This window comes from Hemicordylus capensis, chromosome 2, assembly GCF_027244095.1.
Source record: "Hemicordylus capensis ecotype Gifberg chromosome 2, rHemCap1.1.pri, whole genome shotgun sequence".
Classification (NCBI taxonomy): Eukaryota; Metazoa; Chordata; class Lepidosauria; order Squamata; family Cordylidae; genus Hemicordylus; species Hemicordylus capensis.
The window spans coordinates 271,523,121-271,550,642 of NC_069658.1; the positions used below are offsets into that span (position 1 = coordinate 271,523,121).

A 27,522-nucleotide genomic window follows, 5' to 3' on the forward strand; every position below is an offset into this window, starting at 1 on the left:
ACAATCCTAGCTCATAAGCTTCAGCTCAGTATTCAAAAGCCCTGATTCTCTGTACATAATGCCAATCTAAATATGTGTACAGTGACTTATATTATATTAATTTTTTAAAAAAAATTACCTGTAGCCCCTTCAGTGGGCTTCCTAAAGGCCGTGGGGGGGGGGTTCTCCAAAGGTTACCTCTCCCCCCGCTGGCCTCTAGGGCCTCACAGGGACCATATGAGCATGTGCGGTGGCCATTTTAAAAATATTTTTTTTAAATGGCCACTGAAAACAAAATGGCCACCATGCATGATCAAATGGTCTCTGCGATGCCTGGCATGGCCTAGGGCCTCACAGAGGCCATTTGAGCATGCACAGTGGCCATTTTGTTTTTTAATTTTTAATTTTTTAATTTTTTAAAAAAAATGGTGCCCCCCCTTCAAGTGGCGCCCGGGGCACGTGCCCTGCCTGCCCCACCCTGGATACGCCCCTGCCAGGAGAATACAAACTCCCTCCCCCAGCTCCTCACCTCTTGAATATGAATTGACCCCATCCTTCTTGTTTATTGTTTGTCTACACCTCAAAAAATCCTGACCTTGTATGGAAAATCACAGTTATTGGCCTGACAGTCAGACTACCATGAGCACAAACTAAAAAGAGCACTGAGCCTGCACACTCTCTACCCCCACCTCCCCCTTCCTCTTCATCTTGTGCACAACATAATACCAGATTTGTTAAACCACAGTTCCACATGTCCTTCAATTTGGGACTTATGGTTTAACCATGGCTTACAAACCTGAATATGAACCTAATGATCGAGTATTTTATTTGATAAATGTTGGGTTTTAGTTTGCGGTGAATTAGAAGGAAAAATTTACTTATGTATTTACGTGTATATCTTGCTTTTCCTCTAAGGAGCCCGGAGTGGTGTAGAGTCTTGTGTTTATCTTCATAACAACCCCATGTCCCCTACTAACTGGGCAAAGAGGCACCTTTCATCGTGGTGATTCTCTTTATTTAGCAGGGGGAGAGTAACTAGCCCTATCCACCCCAGCACAGTACCTCCAGTGACTGTTGCTGGTGTCTGTCTTGTGGTGTGTTTTTTTTAGAATGTGAGCCCTTTGGGGACAGGGAGCCATCTTACTTATTTATTATTTCTCTGTGTAAACCGCCCTGAGCCATTTTTGGAAGGGTGGTATAGAAATTGAATTATTATTATTATTAATTCTATTTCTATACCACCCTTCCAAAAATGGCTCAGGGCGGTTTACACAGAGAAATAATAAATAAGTAAGATGGCTCCCTGTCCCCAAAGGGCTCAAATAATAATAATAATAATAATAATAATAATAATAATAAGGAGGAGGAGGAGGAGGAGGAGGAGGAGGTAGGTTAGGCTGAGAGATAAGTAGGGATATGCCTGAATTGTTTCAGTGCCTCATTACAGGGGATCCAAAACCAATCAAACTGCTGAAGCTGAATTGTTTCGGCAGGGGGTGAGTGGTAGCTTTAAAAGGAGGCACACAGGTCTTACCTTCTCCTCTGCCATCCTCCACCACCTCCCACCATACCACTGCAGCATCCTGTGGTTCTATAAAGCCACACCGCGTGGCTGAGGTGCTGCTCCCAGCAGCCCATATACACCATCGCATGCACATGTGTGTGCCGACACCACACCTGGGTTGCTGGGAGCAGTACCGCAGCCATGCAGCACGGCTTTTTAGAACTGACAGTGCCACAGAAGGGGGCAGCAGAAGAGCAGGTGAGACCTGAATGGCTCCTTTTAAAGCTACCGCTTTCCCTGTGGCTGCACAAAACGCTTCGTGCACATCCCTAGAGATAATTGACTGGCTCAGAGTCACCTTCTGAGCTGCATTGCTGGGTGAGGATTTGAACTTGGGTCTCCCTAGACCTAGTCCAGCACTTTAACCACTACACTATTTACTTAGGATTTAACTTTAACCACTACACCATTTACTTAGGATTTTTTATTTGTTTCAGATAAATGGAGCTCAAGGAATCTAACCTAAATCACATTGTTTTTAATTTGAACATCAGTGCACAAATGTATCATGCTGAGTCTCATATAAATTGAAAGTTGCCCAAACCTGGAAGCAGTTAATTTGTAAGAGATTGTCGAGGATCTGTAAGATTGGGAATATGAAGGCAAAACAATTGAAATTTATCCTCCAGCTCTGCCAGGCGAATGTATTCTCTGCTGAGTTTCCATAGGCTTTGCCAGGAAATATAAAGATGGCTTAAAAATGCACCATGCAGCATAAAATTTTAGCAGTTTCCTATTTGTTGCCATGTTCATAATTCTGAATATATTTGCTTTCACCCTGAAAACAATGCATGTTTTTAGTTGTCACTGTATCAGACCATGCATTTGAAAATGAAGGGCAGGTTAAGATAAGAGCAAGATTAGAAATCAAATGCATTTCAAACCCAGTAAATGGATTAACCATCTTGAGTGAATTTATGCAGAAAGGCTACATGTAAATTGGAAAGCAAACAAACAAGCAATTCAGAACTATTAGCAAGAGAAGAGTATCCCCAAACTCCTGAAAATATGTTTCAGATTGGATGCTATATGATCATTAAAGTTAACTGAACCCTTCTATAATTTTAATGTTCTCATGGAGGATCAGACAACATATCATAGTTGTGACAGCTCTCCTCCTTCATGCTGCTTTCTAGAGTTTGAGTTGGAACTCTAATTCTTGGCCCAGTCAGAAGTTTTGGTATTGCGAAGGAGATTGTGCTTCCAAAGGCAGGTCTGTCTCGCTTTTGGAAAACATGGCATTAGAACATATCCATCTGAAGCTCATATTTGCAAATACAGTTTATAACAGAGAGTACGTATGTATAGGTTAAGAGGGAGGTCCAGTGTACCTTTAGCTAAGGTCCTTTTACCCCAAATGCTGCCAAACTAAAAATAGTTAATTCATATGATGGTTTTCAATTGAGTGTCCATGGATTGAACCATGCTACTAATGATTGTGATCTCCCTGCTCCAGACTCGTGTGCTTACTCTTTTGGGATTTATCGGTAGAGATTGTGTGGTGTCTCTCTTCAGTTTGAATGCAGGCTTTTCATGTGCATAGAGAAATGATACTGAACGGCAGGTGTTGCTAATTCTGCAAAGGCTTGTCAATATAGGAGTAGTCACTGCACAGGTGTTGGTTATATAGCACAGAAGGCCACCCACATGTTGATGCCTATATGTGTGGCCTTAATTTGCAGTGTATTTCCATTAATAAATTAGGATGGCTCCTGCAGCAGTAGAGCAGATGGAGTAAAGCTGTTTCTTGATTGCTTTCATATTTGCGTAAGCAATACATCACCATAGCTGAGCAATGTGACTCCATGACAACAATTCTGTCAGACTGCTGGTTTGCTCAGACATACTGTCTTGTTTTATACATGTGTCTTCTGTATGCACAAAAAGATATGGAAGAAAAAGATGTGCTGCTCAGTTGTCCATCCAGACCCAGTTGTTAGATACTTGTAAGAACTGTAGTCTTTCATGTTCATTCTACACCCTAGAAGTGATTACCCTTAAGAGCTCTAGTTGTTTTATTTTTGTAAGTTTCATTTAATTTGTATAATCCAACATGAGAAGAGTTGAGGAAGAAGAATTTGATAGGCCCCAGCTTCCAGGAACAGCAGATTCCCTGTATTGACTCACACCTGGACAACAGTAACCTGCACATATACCTCACCATGCACGATCGCTCCCTTCAGATCTGCGGAGCAGATTGGTCTGCCAGTGTTTCTCAACTGATAGCTATCATCATGAACGTTACTAAATAGAAGAATGTGGACTGGGAGTCTACAAAAGGGACTGTACTATCTATTCTTTGGGTGGCGGAGGGGGGGGAAGGTTCATATCATGAAGCTACATATGATATGTATTTAATATGAATACCTCTGTGGCAGGCTTCACTATACAAACTGCTTTTTTGTCATCTTATCATTTCGAGATTGTGAAGCAAGTGAGATTGATGTCCCAGGTTCCACCCAATGAGCTTCATAGCTGAGCAGAAACTTAACCTTGGGTTTCCCCGGTCCAAACCTGGTTCAGTGCCCCTGCCGTGGCCTCGGTTTCTCAACACTCTTTCAATTTTTTCACAGATGCAGATTTATTTCTACAATCCTGATGACTTTGACAGCTTTGGAACAGCAATTCAAGAGAAAAGAGTCATAGGAGCCATGGCTGTATTCTTTCAAGTAAGTTACAGAATGACCTGAACCCGTTGCGCCAAGAGGTCGCAAAGTCTTTTTATTGTTGTTGTTGTTCATTGAATTGTTTCTGGCTTAATGGATGCATCTGTTTTCTCATTCATACCTGTCTAAATGAAGGATATTTCATATGGTCTGCTGTGTGATTTAAAATGTAAATAAGTGTGTTTAGAAACATAATGGAAATCTTTGCATGAATTATTCTGATTTTTATAGCTGCTTGCCTGGTGCACAGATTGGAGAACACATTTATCATAGAACTTACCTTGCTATTGAAGCAAGGCTCAGGTTCTTGGAATATTCAGGCTGGTTAGGCTGAAAAACCCCCTCCAAATTCTGTTGCAACTTGCCAGCATATTAATCAATATTTTGAGTCATTTCTCTTGTCCTCCCCACCCCCAACACACACACACACACACACACACACACACACACACAACCCCCCACATAGCAGCATCTTATTATATATTGTCATGGTAACTAAATTTCACCCGGAAACCAGGTTTTCCAAGTCACTGGATTTATGGAGCCCCTTTTTATAAACTGCTTTTTTTGCAAGAATATGAATGTTCAGTTAGCTCATTTACAGGTTCAGCACACCTGAGGACTTTCAGTACTTTGCAGGGGCCACTGCTTATGATGGCTGACAGGTCAAGTCAAATTGAAGTGGTGTTCGGCTCCTTTGTCTCATTATATTAGAGAAATGGTTTTCCTTTTCTGAGTAAAGGATAAATTGAGGTGAAAGCGATGGTCCAACCTTATTCCTGTAAGCTGTCACAAGTACATATACACACAAGCTCTGTATTTCAGTCTTAACAGGTCTCAAAGGAGCCTCAGACATTTGGGAACATATCAGTCTTTCAGAATGTTTATTTTATTTGTATTTATATCCTGTACTACCTTAAGGCTCAGAATGGACAACATTACATTTTTAAAAAACAGAATACTGATAAAATTTAGCAATAAAAACATACGAATATGCTATATTAAAATAACTCTATTCCAGACTAATCCTGACAGCATATGACAAAACTATTTTTCTAAAGCTCCATAAGGTTTGACAAGAGAATTACATAGCTATGGAGCAGACACTGAGAACACCTTTGTTAGGGGTTTTAAGTCTCACCTAGGACATTACAAACATCACTGTAGTTCACAGGAAAAGGCATATTCTTTCAAAGGGATATTTTTGACAAGCTGCACAGAGAATGTAATTGTGTTTTTGTTAATTGGCTTTGAGGCTAAATAAAAAATCCATTGTGATTCATTTTAAAACCAGGAAATTCTGTTAGACATGTGCATGCATTTGCTTGTTTTCTTTAGTCAGGAAACTAGACCTGACTTTCACACTCAACATCTGGTTTTAAGGATATTTTCTATTCATGTGGACCAGATGCTATTAAAAATAGTCACTTGGCATTACACTGAGTGTTTTAACAGCTTTGAAGATCATTGGCCAAATTAATTAAGTCATCAAGAGAGAATGAAAGGTGAATTAATATTATATTGTGTGAAATATGTGTCTGTAAGCATTGATGTGGTCAAAAAATAAATTTTGTTTAAACGTAGTAGCAAAGCTAATATGAAGCAAGTTTGTGTTGACCAGGTGACTAAGAGATGCACAACATAAATTACCTGAATGAAGTACATATCGTTATTTTCTGTCACACTTCCTCTTGCTGTGCATGTGCCATATTCTGTATATATAATTTTCTAAGGCATACCTGTGGCTAATCCCCTGTGTGCCAGCTCTTGCAAGAGTTCGTGAACAGAAGCACCATTGTGATTGGGCAGTGGAGATTCCATATGCAGATAGGGAGGAGGAGCCTGTGAGAACAGAAGCATCATGGTGATTGGGCAGTGGGGATTCCATATGCAAATAGGGGGAGGAGCGGCACCATGATGATTGGGCAGTGGGGATTCCATATGCAGATAGGGGGGAGGAGCCTGTGATGGTTAAGGTCAGTTGCATTGCAACTATTACTGGTCAGAAGATGTTCTTGATTGTAGTTCTCACTCCAGTCCACTCCCCAAGTCCTGCCCTCCAGTCCTGAGCAGCAGTAGGGTAGCAGCAGAGATTCAGCTGGGTGAGTGAAGCTGGAGTTGCCTCCCTCCTCCGTATGGGCCCCAAGTACCCCCTTGGCAAGCCAAAGGAGAGCCATGCTTCTCACAACCAATTATTCCATGCTCTTGTATGTGTTGATGACAGGCTTCTGAATCTTCCTGTATATAAAGTGATTGGACAAGTTGAAATCCTTCCTTCCTTCCTTCCTTCCTTCCTCCCTCCCTCCCTCCCTCCCTCCCTCCCTCCCTTCCCTATAATGCTTTTGCTTCTAACCCCAAATAACTAAGGAATATGACCTTTGTAGTACATGCATTTCTATAATACTGGATTTTGTTATGAAATCTAAAACTTTTATTGTGGCTTAATTGCTGAGCAAAAGAATCCAAGCCATCCACAGCCTTGATGCTGTATCCTCTATAATAAAACTCTTGGTGTCCGTCCATGGACGGACACCAAGCGTGTGTCCATGCCTTCCTGGCCTGTTCTGGGCATGCGCTCCGCGCATGCCCAGAACAGAGCAAGGGAGACACGACCACCGGCACCCGGTGGCCATCTTGGGCGGCCAGAAGCGGCCGCCCTGAAGAAGCCGGGTGAGCGGCGTCGGGGGACACTGGCCACCGCCGCCTTGGCCAGAGGACACGCCGCGGCGACAAGGCAGAGGCCCCGGGCAGTGGAGGGCCCGGCCGGAGCCGCGGGCGGTGGCGGTGGGTGGCGGGCCCGCTGGAGCCGCGGGCCGCGGCGGCGGTGGGTGGCGGGCCCACCGGAGCCCTGGGTGGCCGGCCCGGCTGGAGACACGGGCCGCGGTGGGTGGCGGGAGGGGGAATGGCGGCGGGGGTCCAGACCGGCCCAGGGAGACGGAGGCCGGGACCGGGGGCCGAGCGGAGGCCGAAGAAAACTAAAAGTGAAAATGCTGCTGCCGAAGTCCCACCCTCCCTCCCTCCCAACTTCCAAAACCACCTTACCTCGGCCCGTGACAGTTGAGCAAAGAAAGACCTAAATTGAAGAGGGAGAGAGGAGCTTGCAAGCAGTGCTCTTCCCTCTGCAAAGGCTCTGCCCGAACTGGCGCTTTAGGCAGAAAGGACGCAAGAGGCATCCTTTCCGCCCCAAGCGCCAGTTCGGAAAGAGGCTTTGCAGAGGGAGGAACACTGCTTGCGAGCTCCTCTCTCCCTCTTCAATTTAGGTCTTTCTTTGCTCAACTGTCACGGGCCGAGGTAAGGTGGTTTCGGAAGTTGGGAGGGAGGGAGGGTGGGACTTCGGCGGCAACGGCGGCGTCAGTATTTTTTTTTTTTAAAAAAAAACAGTAAAGGGGAGAGGAAAAGGCTAGTGCCCGTTATTATAACGGGCTTCAAAATGCTAGTTTACATATGTTTTTTGAATAAATGATTATATGTTGGATGGAATCAGACTATGGGAAGAGAGCTGACCTGGCTGGATCAAATTTTGACCCATATAAGTACAAGCATATGGCTAAATTAGCTCATCTTTCATTGTAAATTATGTTCTATTATAAAAGATGAGCAGTTGATTGTGAATCATATATTGCGTTGGTTGGTTAATAAACCCAAGCCATTAAGTTGTTAATGTACTTTGCATTTATCCAGTGGGCAGGCCAAGATGGAGGACAGAACATTTTATTATTCCTGCTGAAGGTTCGGTGTTTAAAAAAAAACCTCTTGCTCTAATTATTATGTGCTGGAAATCAGCACTTAGCTTCCTTCCTGACATTAGATAAATGTGCAAGACTTCTGTGATCCATACACTGGTGGGTTGTGTGCTATCATGCAGGAAACCTGGGTCAAAAATGACTATTTTCCCTTCCAGAAGCAGATAAAATATAAAACCCCATATAGATCATATTCAGTCCTGTGGCACATCCTGTTAGATTCTTCTTTAAACTTTATTTTCATAATATTTTCATACTAAGTTCTTGCAACACACTTTACTCTTATTCTGTATGTGTGAATGAAGTGCTGTAGATTAGACAATACGTATAGATCCACACAGTTTTATGGGGTGTGCAGCTGCAGAGTAAGAGGATTGGATTAGATGGATTGGATATGATCTGTGTGGGATTTTATATTTTATTTGTTTCTGGAAGGAAAAATAGTCAGGAACATCCCAGTGGCTGCATGGGGGTGGATGTGCTTCTGTAGCATGTGGAACATCCTTTCCTCATGCTCTGCACAGACAGAGCCTTAAGAACATAAGAACAGCCCTGATGGATCAGGCCCATGGCCCCATCTAGTCCAGCATCCTGTTTCACATAGTGGCCCACCTGATGCCACTGGAAGCCTACAGACAGGAGTTGAGGGCATGCCCTCTCTCCTGCTGTTACTCCCTGCAACTCTGAGGCTGGAGGTGGCCTATAGCCCTCCAACTAGTAGCCATTGATAGACCTCTCCTCCATGAAGTTATCAAAAGCCCTTTTAAAGCCATCCAGGTTGTTGGCTGTCACCACATCTTCTGGAAGATAATTCCACAAGTGGATTGTGCGTTGTGTGAAAAAGTACAGTACTTCTGTTTGTTGGTCCTAAATTTCCTGGCAACCAATTTCATGGCATGACCCCTGGTTCTAGTGTTAATGTGAGGCAGAAAAATGTCTCTCTATCCACTTTCACCACACCATGCATGATTGTATAGACCTCTATCATGTCTCCCTGCAGTCGTCTTTTTTCTAAACTAAAAAGCCCCAGGTGTTGTAGTCTTGCCTCATAACGAAGGTGCTCTAGGCCCCTGGTCATCTTGGTTGCCCTCTTCTGCACCTTTTCCAGTTCTACAATGTCCTTCTTTAGATGTGGTGACCAGAAGTGTATGCAGTACACCAGGTGTGGCCGCACCATTGTTTTGTATAAGGGCATTATAATATTAGCCGTTTTATTTTCAATCCTGTTTCTAATTATCCCTAGCATGGAATTGGCTCTTTTCACAGCTGCTGCACATTGAGTCGACATTTTCAATGAGCTGTCCACCCCGATCCCAAGATCCCTCACCTGGTCAATCACCGACAGCTCAGATCCCATCAGTGTATACTTGAAGTATACAAAAAGCCTTGTTTGAGGAACTGAGAGATATATTATTCCATATTATTGTTATGTTTCACTCTCAGGATTTAAACATTTTTTAAAAATGCAAAATAAACTTGCAGTAAAATTAAAGTGACCGATGTTGAGAGTTTCAACAACCACAAAGCTTTGAAAGTCATGCTGAATATCAAAATGTGTTTCCCTAAGTTCCTGTAGGCTATTTCTATGCTCCATTTGGTTTCCATTGTGGTTGTAATCTCTGCTTCATATTGCATGCAGCAGCACCTAACTAAGTGGGAACTAGTGAACCGTATCTTAGGAAGACCTTATGAAATAAAAGGTTTTTTCCCCTAAGCTATTATGGGTTGAATGCCCTCTTAACCTTGTTTTATGCAGCATTACAGAAATATTCTTATTGTTACTGATATTTCTCTGTAATCTCTGCCCAGAAATAAAAATGTTAGTCATTTCTGTGGTCTCTCATATAAACCTTCACTCTTTTTAATATACCAAATAGGATTGCTTCTTTTTGTTTATGTACAACCTACAAGGCAGTGAGGCAGATCTTATTTCACAAACGTCATTTACCATGGAAACGTTTTAACATATTCCTGATTTGAAATATTTTGTCCACTGGTAGACCCTTAAAACATAATGCTAGTGCTCCAATTCATAGATCTCACTGGTCTTCTTCTTCTCACACTTCTGAAGAGATTATTGACACAGGGAGAATGGCCCCAAGGGGCTTCCTCTCATCAAGAAGAGGAATATCTGGGAGGACTCCCTGCAGAGTCCTGTGTTGAAACCCTCTCTGCACAGTTGTTGAATATGCAGGATTCATTAGGACATCTGCTTTGTATATTTCCAGATGTGGGACAGCTGCAGCCCACTTTAGCTGGATCAGGGCTGACATGTTCAAAGTGCTTAATGTGCATTTGTCAATAATTCTAACAATAGCCCTGTCAAGTAGTTCTGCTTTACTGTACCCATATTGCAAGAGTGAGGAAGGCTGAAGCTGAGAGAATAGCTTGCTTAAGGCCATCAAGTGACTTCATGCACGAGATGAGATTTAAGCCAGGGGCTTCCTGACTCATATTCATATTTTGTGACTCTACTTCCAACTCTTTAATGATATCTGCACACTTTCTTTTTATATGTAGATTCTACATGAAGTGAGTTGTTACACTGAACATTGTAATTATTGGTGACACATTTAATTTAATAATTAAGAAACCTCATTTTTGTCTATTTAATAATTTAACTTTGACTGCATCAAAGTTTTCTTACTGAGTTCATTAGGTTTCAAGGGCAGTTTCCAAGAGCCAGTGCATTGGACCTGAAACTGAATGAATTCAAGTAATTATATCTTTATTTTATATTTGGTAGCAATGAATGCCATGGTGCATATGAATTTTCTGCCAGTTTTTCTTTCAGTAGGTAACCTGCAGAATAGCAAAACTGTCTGACACTCTTTAAAGCAATGTTGGGATTTGGCACAAGACGAAAATGCCACTGATATGCCTGTGCACTTTTCTCGCAATTCACCTTTTCAACAAAAAAAAGGTCTTGTTCCAATTCTCAAACTCCTTTTAGAACTGTAGGAGAATTTAAAGAGCAGTATTTTCGGGGCTTCATAGAGACATCTCCTGAGTAGAACATCCTTAGGAAATTTCAGATGCTCTGTGGATAGAGCACCTGTGAACCTGTGGATTGTGACTGAAGCCTCTCTCTATATATATTCTTACAAGGTAGAGTCTGTCTAGGAATGTTGCTTTCACAAGCTGTCAAAGTTAAACCGAATGAAAAATCTGCACAACTGCACATATCTGTAGGTGTATAGCTGACTTAGTTTCAGAGGGTAACACAGCTATAAAAGGGTGATTCCAGCACAGTCGTTCTACAGGAGTTCCATGTTTTATTTTTCATAGACAACGGCCTACCTGTTTTTCACCTTATGAAGAAGAAAAGTTCTTTGATTTCTTGTCTTGCAAAGCAGGAAAAACTGTAAATATTAAGATTTACATGGCTCATGAATTCGTCATTTTTAATAACCATTTCTATGATGCATTTAGGTTTCTGTTTAATCTTCATCTCAAGTCTTTTAAAACCTCGGGCAGGTATACTGTACAGATTTCATCACTTGAGTTTGATAAATTATTGCTAAAATATAACAAGGCAGGATGAAACTTGACTCTCTCTTCCATGGGTGATATGTTTATTAATAATCTCAAATGCTTTTCATTATACAAAGTTCTTCTCATTTATCCTCACACACCCTGTGAAGTAGTCAGTCACCAAGGCCAATCCAGGGATGATCAAGTAACCAACCAATGATTTTTTGTTTTTTTTTAAAGGAGCCTGGTTTAGAGAGACAGACAAACAGAGCAGCTTCATAGCAAAATGTAATTTCAGATGTGGAGCCTCAGAAAAGGATATTTACCACAAAAGAAAGTGCAGTACTGGTTATAGTTCTGTGGCACTTCTATGATAATATTTTATAGTCACAATACTACTGTATTATTACAATCTATTGTAAGCCATTTTGAGGGTATTTTGATTGAAAGGTAGGGTATAAATCAAATAAATGAATCCCATTTATGCTCACAGGGCTAAGTAATGTCATGCATAAATTGTCTCACTTTCACTTAAGCCGTTAAAATGCCCGTACAGGTTGGGTATCCCTTATCCGGACACCCGAAATCCGAAATGCTCCAAAATCCAGACACCACAGCCTTAAAAAAACAAAAACAAAAAACCCCACTTCAGCTCACTTTAAAAATGTGGTCAAGCTGCCTTCAGGGCCAGGGCCATCCCTCCACCTCCCTCAGGCCCTGCCACCCTGCCGCCCACCCACACCCGCCACCGCTGTTGTCACACCGGCATCTCCTGCCTCCTCCGCTCACCTACCTCCTCGCCACCACCGGCGCCTCCCGCCTCCTCTGCTTGCCCACCTCCTCCTCGCCACCGCCATTTTTTTTCTGCCAGTAGAACTGTCGCACGCTTTCACGAGAGTTCCACTCTCTGCTTATGGATGACTCCAAAATCTAGAAAATTCCAAAATCCAGAGTTTATCCAGTCCCAAGCAGTCCGAATAAGCAATACTCAACCTGTCTTTTTTTTTTAAGCCCAAGAGTAGTTTGATCTACTGGCACCGGCAAGACTAGAACCTGATTCCTTCAGCTGTGGGTGGAACTATGTGTAGTTCCATGATTGATTTGGCTGCCTTTTTTGAATTATATAATGCAGTCTCTGAGGCAGCAATTTTAAGAGGGACTGGGCCTCTTAACCCACAGTAAGTGGGCCTTTTAACATTTTCCTCTCGAGGAGTGTATCAAGTGGGCCCTGGGACTACAAGAAAATATGGGCCCCTGCCCATCTGACTTCTTTGGAAAGGCACAGGGCGGGGGGAACAAAGAACAAGCTGTCACCCAGCTGCTCACCCACCAATCCCAAGGACATTGTTTTGCCCTTGTTCAATTGTAACTCTGCTCCTGATAATCATATTTTCCCTGATGTAATGACGTCAGAGGATCTTGCGAGTTGGGGAGAAAAGTGTTAAGAAGCTCCCCCCTACTGGACTTCCACTTAAAATTTCAGCTCCAGTGCTATGTTGCATTTCCAAAACCAGAGAATTATACAGAATGTTCAGTTCTGCCCACAGGCTGATGCTTCAGCCAAGCAAGAAAGTTATGGAACTTGCAGAAACTTCCTTTTAACATGGCATTTTGTTGGAGCTGAAATCCTTCAGGCTTTGACTGACCTACAGATGGGTTTTCCAACCAGCTGAAACAGAAGCAGTATGCAGACGTCTTGAGTGATATCTGCTCTCAGTCTTAGGTATTCTGGCTTCAGTGTGGTGGTTCCTGCATTGATCCTTCTGTACGCTGGCTCTGGACCACTGCCTTATTTCACCCATGTTTCTTCCTTGTATTAATTTGTGCTGTACTTCTGCTCTTTGCTATGGAATGTATTCCTAGATGCTTACATGGCAATCTTAAATATACCTTCCCATCTTTTAAAATCTGGCAGTGAAAATCTTTTGACAGTCCCATCATCTGTGCAGCTGGTAACGAATGCCGTCTGGCCCCTAAACTTTGGAATTAGTTTCCTGGTGAAGTGTGGCAGGTCTGGGAGCTTTCCTCTTTTAAGAGGATAGGCCTTTATGGTTAATATTTGTTCAGGTTTTGTTGTTTTAATGTCTCCTTTTCATTTATTATGCCCATATAATACTGTTGTATTATGATTATTGTTGATTTTATTTTTATGTTTTTGTATTATTAAAGTTCAGTTGTATCCCATATTTGGGAATCTGCATGATTGAAAAGCAAGTAGAAAATTATCTAAATAAGCTGATCATGGCAATAGCATAATGTTTAGTTGATGTTTCCTTACAATGACACCTAGTAGCTCTTGACAAATAATTGATTATGGCATTATGTTGGCATGGCTATGCATGTTTGAGGAGAACTGTGTTGGTAAGAGTGAGAGAGTGTTGAGAGCTGTCAGAGATAATCACAGTGGCTAGTATGATAACAATTATTGCCCTTGGAAACAAACACCTTGTTTTGTTTATTCCTGCCTGTGTTCTGACTACAGGCATTTGCAATCTCTGGATCATGATGGCTGCAACCTGCTGTGTTGAACTTTTCTATCCACAGGCTGACTGCGTAGCGTAGGAAGATAATCTACTTTGTGTGCCTCTCTTCCCTAGTGCCCCAAAATTACTCCCTTCTGCTTGATAAAGAGTTTCATGGCAAGTTTCAGTAAAAGAGTATGAAACGAAGACTTTGGCTACAGAGCCTCCAAATGTTATACCTTCATTTAAAAACTTTAAAAGACCAGTTAATGTCTCCTGAGCTGTATAGCATGTGCTACGTCAACAGAAGCATTTGTATTTGTCCTTTTCAGATTGCTTCAGAAAATTTATGATAGAAGATATAAGTAGAGATGTCTAAATACAGGGAGATCCACAATATGTTGCTGAAATGTGATAGAGATAATCTCCCATACATTGATAAACTACAGTGATGGTTTACAAAGGAGACAATTTACGAATAATTTAGCCTTAACTGTACCCTCTCCCTTTCTTTCTGGCAGAAAAGAAATGCATGAACCTTATACTATGCTGCCTCTGGACAAAATAATGCCATTGACAACATTTATATTACATGTGTTCCTCCTCACCACCAGCTGCTAGTATATTAATATGGGATTAATTCTCCCACTACCATCTTCAAAGAAAACATTCATTTTTATAAAAAACCTTTGCCAAGTTAATTCAGCCATTTTAAACCCTGCATTGTGGAACTGAGGAGGGGAGGGTAGTTATTTGTTGAATTTGGTAGTCCTAGTGGTTCCCCCCCCCCCCCCCGCCTCAGATCTGTGTATTTCGAACACAGAAATCAGGTGCATAAGTGCTGAGTGAGTTTCTCAAAATGGTGTCTGCAAAGTGGGGTCAAAACAAAAAAAGAATATAGATTATCCCACTGAAAGTAAAATTACATGCACAATGTTACACTGGAAATGGTTCTTAGAGTTTTATTTTGTTTTTTGTGTTTTAAATTACCAATCAGATCAATTCACATAGGCTTATTTTCTGCCAATTACCATGAAGGCTATGTAGAAGTTTAAAACAAATTCCATAGTGTTGCATTTGCAAGGCTGTAGAATTGTCTTTTGGGAGATAATCTTTGTGGCACATGGTCTTGAATTCAAAAACATCTTTGTAAAATTAAAGCTTGCATTTCAACTTACTGAATAAATGAATAGCTAGAGAATGTGATGCTCTTTGACTTCTAGAAAGTTAATGCGTAGTGTTTTTGACTCCTAGTTCCATAATGCATAGTGTTTTTGTAGTTTAGGCATCTTGCATCTAGACTGTTAGTAGTCTAATCTACTTGGGTTGTTGAGTATGCTCAGTGAGGTTCTCTTTATCTGGTGGGCCGTGCCCATTCAGTGTATTTCTTCTTCAGTTTGTGAGCTATGAGCCACAAGATAGATGCTTCCTGAATTGTGTGCTCTTGCGAACTCCTTTATTAATAAAAACAACACTATTTGGACTGGATGTTGTGGCTATACATTGCACAATAATTGTGTGTTCTGTCCATGGCTGCAGCTCTGAACTCTCCTGAAAGTTTGTTTTGTACCTGACTACTGAGCACTAACCCAATTTGATATGGCAGTGTATGTTTTGTGAAAGATCCAAATCTTCTTGTGATGAGATTTCCCATTAGAAAATTATTGACTGAAAACATGATTCCTCTTAATGTGTGACATACAGGGAAATCTCGTTATTCACAGACTCACCATCCACATTTTTGTGTCCGTGGGTGTCTAATTGACACCCGGTTTCATTATTCGGAGATACTAAAGGGTCAAAACCCATGTATCCATGGCTCCTAGAGGGCCATAAGTGACTGGGAGGTCACTTCCTGCTGCCATTTTGTAGGCAATTCTAAGCAGCATGTAAGTAGGAGCCATTTTGTGGATCAATTCTGCTTTTAAAAAGGCATTTCCCCCATAATGTTTCACAGTTGGGGATGGCATTTTGCTGCTTTGAGGCATTGCCGGGTACAAGGAGGACATGAGACCCCAGAGAGCAAGGTACAGTTGTACTTTTGCCCATTTCCCACCTTTGGGGGGTACATTTTTTGCCCTTTTAACTCAATGCATGAACCTAGGCCTCCCTTCCCCCATAGGCATAATGCTTCATTACTCACAGTTTCATTATTCGTGGTAGTAGGTGAGGAATAGAACCCCCGTGAGTAATGAGGTTCTTTGACGTGGTCTCTGTGCTTTACACGAATGGGCTTAGCGCCTGCGCAGAGACCACATCGGAGACCACATCGGAGATTGCGGACTCAAAAGACTGGAGAGGGAAGCCTGCGCAGCCGCCTATATACCGAGTTTGGTGGGGCTACTGCCAAAAAGCAGTTCTCTAGCTTGGAAGCTCCGATGTGAATACTTTTATTAATTAGTTAATAAATTAAATCAGTGTATTTTTAAATCCTTAGTCCCCTTCCTTTTCCTGTTGTTTATTATTGAAGTATTTGTCATTGTTGAGTGTGAATTTACACTTATTCTTATTGAATGACCCTTTCCCCCCCCAATGCTAGAAAGTGAAACTAGCATTGGAATATTTATAGACCCTATTAATGTCTGCATTTGAAATACCTTAATTTGTTACCCTGTGAATTAAATCTGCCGTGCCATTAATAGAAATTACTTTTGTGGTCATACAGCAGAAGATATTCAATTTGAGTCTATACTTTATGAGTATGTTTCATTAGTAGAGTTTCACGAACAATACTTGGATATCTAATATATATAAATTACAGTAGTCAGTCACAGCAGTCATATTATCTTTACCCTAGTGTGGTTTGAGAGATGATTGATAACTAGGATGCCTGCTGATTATAGTGATTAGAATAAAAGAACAAATTAGTTAGACATTCCCCAACTATAGTAATGTTTGGTATTTTTTTGCATGTTATGCTTTGCCATAAATTACAGTTCCTGACATATTAAGCATTTTTGGCTTGGTGAAAGATATCTCCTTTTTATTGCACATCTTTAAGGCACATGCATAAAGCACAGTGTGAGAAGGGAACATGCTGAGAGACAGATTAAGAAAAAATAAAATAAGGCTTAAGTGCCTAACTCTGATTCCAGATTTTCATTATGTTATCATAACGTGTTGAGTCTTTGAAAAACAAGTTAGGCCCCTTTGCCTGAGGTATAAATGGGTATCAGAACCAAAACTTGTAGATAATTTAAAGACATATGTCTTAGCTCAGGGTTTACTTCACCCTGGGCTTACTAGGGCTGAACCTAAATTCAATTCTACGCTTAGCTTACTCCACATTCTATGAAATGAGACATTATTGCATTTATATGGGCATCACCTGGATGCCAAGGAAAAATAGTCTCTCAAGACCTTCCAGCTCCTTTTCCAGACTGTGCTGCTCCTTTCCCACATAGGGATATTACAGAAATATTACAGTTACTCTCCCCCTCCTAACTTGGCAAAGAGGCACCTTTTAATGTGGTGATTCTCTTTATTGAGCAGGGGGAGAGTTACTGGCCCTATCTACTCCCAGCACAGTACTTCCAGTGACTGTTGCTGGTGTCTATCTTGTGTTTCTTTTTAGATTGTGAGCCCTTTGGGGACAGGGAGCCATCTTATTTATTTGTTATTTCTCTGTGTAAACTGCCCTGAGCCATTTTTGGAAGGGAGGTATAGAAATTGAATCGAATAAATAATAATAGAAACAACACACTCTGTCCCTGGCAATATTATGCATCCTCAAGTTGGTATTGTGTCTGAGAGGCTAAGTGAGAGCTATTTGTATTAGTAGCAAGGCAGGCAATATCTCTGAGAGAAGCTTTGGGATGTAATAGAGGAAGTGGCTCATACTCCCTTTCTTCTGCTTCCTTTGTAATGTGCCTAAACAGGAACTTAGGCATCTGCTGGTCATGTATTAATTCTCACTTTGCAGTTCACTACAAGGGAAGTAGGGAAAGTCAAATTGCCTATTCTCTGCTGCCTTGATTGTAATATTAGAAGCTGCTGGCATGCACAGAGGCCAGCTGAGCAGCAGGGGCAGGGCAGTCTCCCCCAAGAGGCAGGCTCGGACGCCTCCACCCTGCAGAGCATTTCGGGTACCAGCAGCAGATAGGTTTGCCGCTGTTTATAGTGATATTTTCCCACGCTAATTGCCTCTCCTGGAGCAGTGGTAACCAGCCACTACTGATCCTGGTTGCAACAGCAGCCAGCCAGATTCCCTTAGGAGGTCACAGAGCTTGAAAGCAACAATCTCCCCCCCCCCCCACACACACACACTCCTCAAAAATAAGGTACCATATTGCTGATTTGTCCAGTCCAGCCATATAGGGGTTCCCAAAAGGGGGTACTATAAGGGTTCCCTGAGGGTATTCAGAGCCCCTCCTTCCTCCCCACACTGCAGCTGTGCTATTTGTTCCCATCTGAGGATTGCCATCTCGAAGCCAACGTGTCCTCAGCTATGTGTCCTCTGCAGAAGTGGAAGGAGAAGGGTATAGACCCTCCTCCTCTGCTCCTGACTGGTTGGCTACATGCTAAAGCTCAGTGTAGCCCTCCTGTTAGTCCAACTGATAAGCTTCGGAAAATTTACACTGAATACTCCCATTGAAATTAATGGGACAAGAAAACATGTCCCATTAATTTCAGTAAGACTGCTTACGAGAGTAGATGTGAGCCAGTGACTTCAGTAGCCTGTCTTCCAACTGTAACACTTAAATTTGTGTTTGTATGTGTATACACACAGAGAGACACTTTAATGTTACAGTTATAAAACAGGCTACTTGAGTCACTGGCTTACACCCACACTAACTTACGCATATGCCTAATCTACCTCACAGGGTTGTTGTGAGGATAAACATAACGATGAACACTGCTCTGGGCTTCTTGGAGAAAGAGTGGGATAGAAATGTAAAAATAAATAAAATAAAATAAATGTGTGGTATTATTGAAATTAATAGGAGAAGTTTACTTAGCCCATTAATGTCAGTGGGAATACCCATGAGTAAATTGATTTGGATGCCTGTCTCATAACTGTAACATTTAATAGTGTGTGTGTGTGTGGCTGTGTGTGTGCACACCTACATGTGCGCACGCGCACACACACACGCACACACACCAAAATCTCTATGGGGTACCTGAGCTGAAGGTTTGCAACAGAAGGGGGACACTTGTTCAAAAAGGCCACCAGGATAGAAAATTGAAAACTTCAGGGCTGGGCTTATGTTAGTTCTGTCATCTGTACAGTGTCTAGCACATGGGCTGTAAATTCATGTTTTAAACAGTACTACGATTGCAAGGAATATTTATATCTATATATAATGTTAAGGCAATGTGTGGCATACTGGAGTGTATTGGAGTGGGTGTGACTTTTTTAAGCTGCAGCAGTGTGGTGGGGATGGTGGCAGAGGTGATGATGAAGGATCCTCCCACGGGCTGCCTGCCTCCCAAATGGTCTGGGAAAGGCCTGAAAAGAGCTAGTACTGAGCTAGTGCAACCTAGTACTGAGACAGCAAGGAGAGCTCCTTCCTCAGGCCTTCCTTCCTCACAAATGCCAGGTTGGGCCATTTTGCCCATTCTGAGCCCGAAAATGGCCGAATCTGGCATTTGGGAGGAAGGCGGACCCGAGGAAGGAGCTCTCCCCACCATCTCAGTGCTAGCTCGCAGATGCTCTGCACAGGTAAAGCTAGTATTGAATGTTCTATATTGTCCCCTGCTAATTGCGCAAAGAGGCACCTTTTAAAAGTGGCGATTCTCCTTATTTAGCAGGGGGAGAGCAACTGGCTCAATCCATCCCCAGCACAGCATCTCTCCTGTGGCTGTTGCTGGTGTCTATTGTTTCTGTTTTTGATTCTGAGCCCTCTAGGGCAGGGATCCTCAATGTTGGGCCCCCAGATATTCTTGGACTTCAACTCCCATAATCCCCAGGCCCAGTGGCCTTTGGCTGGGGATTATGGGAGTTGAAGTCCAAGAACATCTGGGGGCCCAACGTTGAGGATCCCTGCTCTAGGGACAGGGAGCCTATCTATCTATCTATTTATTTATTCATTCATTCATTCATTCATTCATTCATTCATTCATTCATTCATTCTTATGTAAACCACTTTGGGAACTTTTGTTGAGAAGCGGCATATAAATATCCATCGTATTTGTAGTACTAGTCATAGATGCAGGAAACATCATGGCAGCTCAGTAGCAGGAGTGGGTCAAAGCTCTGGGGTGAGAAGACTAGCTGTGTGCATGATGCTGTTGACCCTGCCACTGGATGTGGCTGTGCCCTTGCTTTAGCAGCAGCTCTTATTACCAGGTTGTTAACTAAATTTAAGCTTGTTCTGCCCGAAGAAATATGGCTGCAACTCTAAGTCTTAAAGATGCCAAGTTTCTGCTATTATTGGCTCTAATAAATAATGCAAGCAATATCCAGAATTGCTTGGATAGCATACCAAGTGTTCTGGAATGTTATCCTGGAAAACAGGGTATACATTTTTAATGCCAGTAAAGCACCATTCTAAGATTGTGCTTTCGTCTCTTTCCAGTCTGATTCTTGAGGAATAAAAAAAATATAGAAAATATATTATTTATGCATTTGCTGCAAATCTTTAACCAAGTTACCCCTCAGGCAATGAGTAGTTTCACCAGTGGTACTGTAAAAGGCATGAAAATTGGCTGCAGTTGAAACATAGCACCAAATTGATATCCTTCGTTACAGGTAAGCATCAACGTTGCCTAATACAGTTAAACTTGAAATTGCATTGTTCAAATCAAGAAAGTGTCTGACTTAAAATGCCCCTGTTTGTTTACAAGGGCTGATATCCTGACTAACAAAGTGAAGACATAGTGCGAGGCTGCCTTTAATGCTACCAGAGACTTCCCCACTACTCCAGTGTATGTGTACGGGGCAGGGGAAGCCATTTTTGCGGATCCTCCCTGCCTTTGAGAATGCCCTGTGCTTTCAAATGTATGCCCCTATGGACTGTGTGGCCCGCAGGGACACAGACCTGCATCCCTGTCCTGCCACACAGCTGCTGCACCAGCAAGCTATGCAACCCAGCCCCAAGGCTGTCCAGGTGTAACTGGCAGCCATTAGGGGAAAGGTGAATGAATACTGACCTCCCTTGTAACTCTGCTGTAGACATGGCAAGGTCACACTGAGGCAACTACTCTCCACCCCACCAGCTGAAGATCTTAGCTTACTTTTTATTGGCCTTTTTTCTTGCCTACTCAACAGCAGTAGTGTGGTTACTAATCAGACAGCTCCTCCATGGGAGCATCTCTGTCCATGTTTCTTCATGTCAAACAGGTCTGTGGCCACGTAAGTTATACATTTGAAACTCACCACAACCCCTAAATTATTATCTCCGAGATGTAGAGCCAAAACATCCAGAGTGCCCCCCAGTGTACCTGATACTTCCAAACCAACGAACCGCCAACTGTGGTGCCAATCCAGGGTCCTGGACCTGACAGGCTGCCTTGGCCCAAAATGGGATGCTGTGCCCCACAGTCTCTAGAACATAGTAACAAAACTCTGCCTTCCTGCAAAGGGACAAGCTATCCGGGCAAAGCGTTACTGTGGTGACCATGTAGGGCCTGCCCACAAATAAGATTTGTAAGCATTCAAGCGCCATCATCCAATTCTCTTTAGGTTTGCCTCCCTGTGCCCTCTGCTCCTACTACTGTTGCCATGATAATGTGGAATGAGACAATGCTTAATGAAGAATGTCAGTAAGTTACAATTTGGTGCCATATTTCAACTGCAGCCAATTTTCATGCCTTGCTACTATACAGTTGGTGAAACTATTCATTGCCTAAGGTATAAAGTGGTTAAAAAATTGCAGCAATTTCATAAATAATGTATTTTCTATATATCTTTTATTCCTCAAGAATCAGACTGGAAGAAGACGAAAGCACAATCTTAGAACGGTGCTTTATTGGCATTAAACATGTATACCCTGTTTTTCAAGATAACATTCTAGGACTCTTGGTATGCTGTCCAAGCAATTCTGGTCAGGGCAATTCTCCCATGCATCGTCACTCCAAATCTTGGAGCAAGCTCTGTATCTGAGTGTACTGCACACAACAGGGGTACTCTCCCCGCTGCAGTGCTGAGAGGTGCCTGCAGGGCTGTCCTTAGAGAGCCCTGGTGGGGTGCAGGGCCTGGGGCAAATCAGCCAGTGCAGGGTCCCCTTCCAATTAATTCTAATGGGGGTTAGAAGAGCAAGGCCCGGGGTGGTCGCCCTGCTTGCCATGCCCTAAGGACAGCCCTGGGTGCCTGCTCCTCCCATGACAGCTTCCCAAACCACCGGCAGCAGGCAGTGAACACACTGAGGTTGCAACCCTCTTCTCATAGCATGACTTGTACTCACAGAGAATGGCCAGCATTGTGTGAGCAGGATAGGATCACATCTCCTCAGTAGCAGCAGCAACAACAACAACTATGTAATAGGGATGTGCGAAATGTTTTGGGTACACCAAACGTTTTTGTGGTAGTGCCGGGTAGGGGCAAGGAAGCTACCTGAATTTTTTCAAAGGATTTGGGCAGAGGGCTGGTTTTTGGTGAATTGTTGAAATTTATGCGTCTTTAAGGTTTTTCCTCATAAGGTGGTATAATGGAGCTTTCAGCAGCCCCATAAGTGCATTTGGGGGGTGCTGGGGTGGCCCAGAGCGAGTGGTGGTGTAGTGCACATAGGGTGCCAACCACCCCCATGGGTTGCTAACCCATGGGGTACAGGGTTCTGTTGTTTCTGAGGTATTCTGAGTGTGGATTCTATGATAGCAAATTAGAGTGGATTCATGGTGTCTCATTGAAAATCTCATTTGCTATCATAGAATCTACACTCAGAATACCTCAGAAACAACAGAACCCTGTACCCCATGGGTTAGAAACTACACCACCGGCACTACCACCAACCCCACACCGCTCTAGGCCACCCCTTTCCCCCTGACATGAAGCGATACACCTTCCATTATACCTGGGGGGGGGGACCTTAAAGACACGTAAACTTCAACAATTCACCAAAAATTAGCCCTCTGCCCAATCACTCTGAAATTGGGGTGCTAGCCTCCACCCATTGGGCACTACCACCCCACCCTACTCTTTTGGCCCCAGGACCTGTTTTTTTAATCTGAATCGATTCGGATTCAGATTAATTCAGATCCGAATTGAATCAGGGGTAATTTGGATGGGCAATATTCGGATACAAAACAGAACGGGGTGTTTTGGTTCGGATCTGAATCGAAACACCAAAAATCCGAATTGCACACCCCTACTTTGTAGCTGCAAGCTCAGCCCCACTAGCAAGCAATGAGACCATGGCACAACCCACTCTAGCCCAGAATGCATGTGGGAATCAAATGCAGGACACTGTGTATGCTCTCTCAACAGCTCCCATTCTAGGTCACCAAAGCACCATGTGTGTTTTAAATCCCCAATCAGACTTCAACTGGTAGGACACAAAATGGCAACCTCTCTATATACCCTGCCTTTCTGCCTCTCGTACCTTTTATTATTATTATTATTATTATTATTATTATTTTGAGATGGCTGGTCAGAAAACTGGTCAGAAAAACCCCTTTTGTTCCACCCTTACACATTTCTCCACGTTATGTACACCTGTAATTCAGTGGGTGCTGACATATCTTGCTAGATATTTTGGACTAGGATGGAAGCTTTCATGGATTAATCCTGTGAGGAGAACAGTTGCTTCTCAGTTAATATGGAGTTACTATACAAACAGATTTAGATACCTGTGACCACTCTGAGAAAAATACAATTAACTGCAAAGTTCTCTCACACATTTTAAGGGCATGCTTTTTCACATATCATAGATAGAAGAGGAGAGTGCAGGGTAGAGGAAGGGATGTAAATGATGTCTTGACAGGAAAGTTTAGTTGTGGCTTGCAAAGGTTATCTTTATGTATTTATTTTACATTGACAGCCCGCTCTTCCTCCAAGGACCCCAGTGCGGTATACATGGTTATATCACAACAACCCTATGAGGTAGGTTAGGCTAAGAGATAAGTGAGTGGCCCAATGTCACCCAGTGAGTTTCATGGCTGAGTGGGTCACTAACCACTACTCAACACTGGATCTTCTTTGAACATTTTGATATGTTCTATTGTAAAGTATTAATTCAAGTAAAGTGCAGGGCAAACTTCTCAAAAGTGTTGGGGTTAAATAGTAAAGAGAAAGTTAAACCAGCCCTATTGATTCCTTTTTGTAGTTGGAAGGATGTGCTTTCCTCTTCAGGTTGCTTTGGTTTAATATAAAGGGAAGGAAATCATGGAAGAAATAATTCTGAGAGTTCAACTCTACCATCTAATCTAACCTTACTTCCCCTGCATTAACTTAATATCTAGATTTCTGTTCTCATAGCTCTCTGCATTCACTTGAAGCAGCCTTCTTTCCTGATTTTCAGAATCGACTTCTGGAAATTGGGGCGGTAGGGTGAAAGGTGAGAAATTAAATGTTCCTGCTGGATTTTTTTTTAAACTGTTGGGGTTTTTTGTGGGGGGGGGTGGGTTGGCACTGTTGCTAAGTAAAAGAGAAGAAACATGCAACACATTGCCTGGGGGACAACTGTCAGCCCCAGCTGTATAGTAGGAAGGCGTGCATACAAGTAAGGAGGTCTGAGTTTAACATATTTGTTCAATATTACAACCCAAACCTTTGGCAGAGGAGTCTAGAGAATCATTTGTGTGTCTGTGTCTGTGTATGTGTGTGTGTACACATGCATGCGCACACAGACACACACACACTTGCATCTCTAAGTCACTTGCACGGTACAAAGAACTTAGGTGAGATCATATCCTCCTCACACATTCCTTGACAATGGATAGAGTTGGATTGTTGCACGAAAAAAATATCAAGCCAACGTTTAAGAGATTCCTGACATTAATATTGTGTTTTCCTCAGGATCATGACAACAAAACTATAGGCTAGTTCACACAATCATTAATTGGCTAGGATAAGCCTCCTACCCAAATTCGGGAGCTGTGCACACTCCCATTTTGTGATCCTGTCTGAGTAAAAAACAAGGTAGGAGGCAGGGGAAGTGATTGTGTGCAAGGCTTGCACTGGGTAGGAGGGCTTTTCCTCCTTCCTCTCATTCAGCAACTGCTAGATAGGATGGAGCCCTCAAACCCATTGCAAGCCTCTTGCACAGTCACTCCCCCCACCTTGCTTTTTCCTTGCACATGATTATGAAATTGGACTGTGCACAGTTCCTGAACTTGTCCTACCCAATTAATGATGCTTGTCCTACCCAATTAATGATTGTGTGAACTAGCCTTCTCTATATAAACAGACCACAAATATTACAGCAAAGGGGTGATTAGATCACTGAGCAAAGAGGCACCCATCCATCTGCAGCACAGCATCCCTCCAGGGGCTGTTGCTGGTGTCTATCTTACGTTTCTTTTTTTATATTGGGAGCCCTTTGGAGACGGGGAGCCATTTTATTTATTTATTTATTTATATCTGTGTAAATCACTTGGGAACTTTTGTTGAAAAGTGGTATATAAATATTCGTCGTATTCATATATCCTAGTTCCACATCTAGGCTCGTCTTGTTAAGTATGCTATTCTTGTACAGACAGAGCAAATTAAACATTAGGTTAGCAATTTTTGTGAGTGCAGTATTTTGCTTCTGCCAATTAATTGCCAGTGATATGGCTAAGCAAATGATTGCCTTCTGCTACTCTGTGTTTCTACGGAAATTTAACATAGCTCAGGTAATGTTCACTTGCTATATTATACAGCTCCTCTTAGACACACGCACACGCCCAATTCTAGATTTAGACCAGCCTAACTCAAATTTGCAAATACAGAATGAAATCAGAATTGTAGCTACTTTATAAATTTCCTGTGAGAGTCTCTTCGTCTAGTCAGTCTTGGTTTTAAAGATGAAGAAATTTGTCATGCTCTATTCCCCTTCTAACTGAGCAAAGAGACACGTTTTAAAGTGGTGAATCTCTTGTATTCAGCAGCAGGATAGCAACTGGTCCTCTCCACTCCCAGCACAGTACCTTGATGGTGTCTCTTATGCTTCTTCTTTTAGACTGTGAGCCCTTTGGGGACAGGCAACCATCTTATCTTATATTTATATATTTTCCTATGTAAACTGCTTTGATAACTTAGGTTGAAGAGCGGTATATAAATATTTGTTGTTGTAGGTGTAGCAGCAGCAGTAGTAGTAGTATTGTAAAACTGCTTATCATCCAGTCATGTTCTTTTGTAAGGCCCAATCAGGATACATTTTATGTGTGAGCAGATGGTAGAAGAGGAAATATGCTGAGCATCTGCCACTTGCGCACACCTTAGAGGGAACAGTGGTTATAAGGGAAAGGAATTTCTTTAGATTAAGGGGTTTTTTTTTACTCCTGAATGACAAGCTGCATCTACCCAAATTCCCTATTTTATTTAACTGTTAAGAGGTCCTCCTTGATATCTGGTCACCATGGTTACAAAAACAGAACAATGGTCATAGGAGTTGTGATGCTTTGTATTTTCCCTGTGTTGTTTGTTTACAGGTGTTGTATATGCATGTTTTAAAACTTAATGCAGTCGAGCTATATGTAATGTTTTTATAATGCTATGTTAAGAATGTGGAGTAGGTAAAAAGAGTAAGAGGAATTTTTATGGGACAGAGTTTGCAGTAGTGGGACCCCTACAGGCACTTGGGTGGAAATCTTGTTTGAAATAGGGGAAGGGAAATCGGGCAAGGGAAAGGAGTTAGTTGTTGCTTAGGAGGGTGTGTGAGTGAGTTCTTGAGCCTGGAAAGGTCAAAGACTACTGGTTAGAGTGCTTTAATGGAAACAATGCTGACAGATGATGCAAACATCTGATGGCCAACATGGAAATGGCACCATCACTCCTGTGGCTTCTCCTTTCCCAGCAATAAACTCAAAACTTCATAGCTTTTAGCAATCTAGTGATTTATTGAGCTTCCCTTTTTTTTTTTAACCAAAAATGCTTGCAGTTAGCATTACAGCAAAGCTTAAGTATATGTAAGGATCAGGGAATTAATCTCTTAATCCCTTAGTGATGCAAAGATTCCAAAAAGCAATATAAGAAGAGGGGAAACTAACTATGGTTGTTAATTTGTTAAAATTTAAGATGAACTCCCTTTGGAATCTCCCATCTCTTGCCTAAACATTATGCAGATCATTTTATTTTGCTCTAACCAGATTTTCTTCATCTGCATTTTCCTATTCGATTTAAATCCCAAGATTATTTTTGAAAAAGTGTTCTGGAAGGAAATATTCCTTTTTGGCCCCTTGAAAAAAGGCAGTTGGTGAGACAATAATGAGCCCTTTCTTACCACTAGTGAGAAAGGGATACCCTGTCTGCAGGGAGGAAGCCCAGAAACGCTTCCCTCCCCACAGACAATTCTCAGGCTTCCCTGGGCAGGTGGATCGCCCGCCCAGCTCAGCACCGGCTGCTGCCTGGGGGTTGGGGGGACAGGACACTTTACCCCGCATCACCCCACCCCCTGGAAATACCATAATGCACTGGACAAATGTGCAGTGTATTGTGTGGATCCTCCCTCCGCTCCCCAGGCTCCCCACAGTCTGGCAGTTGCGGCTGCTGACAGACAAACAAAAAAAGGGGGTTAGAAGCCCACTTGCTATTCTAACCCTGTTTTAGAGGGAGG

The 27,522-nt window shown here is 42.4% G+C and overlaps 1 protein-coding gene across 10 annotated transcripts in view; it reads left to right on the top strand.

The window, feature by feature from the left end:
* The window catches only part of PTPRG (protein tyrosine phosphatase receptor type G), a 799,529-nt gene that overhangs the window by 503,042 nt on the left and 268,965 nt on the right, over positions 1 to 27,522 (top strand). For all 10 annotated transcript variants that reach the window (XM_053287905.1, XM_053287902.1, XM_053287906.1 and 7 more), the window contains one exon: positions 4,117 to 4,212. In XM_053287905.1, the coding sequence (XP_053143880.1) occupies positions 4,117 to 4,212 (96 nt within the window). The remainder of the gene's footprint in view (positions 1 to 4,116; positions 4,213 to 27,522) is intronic.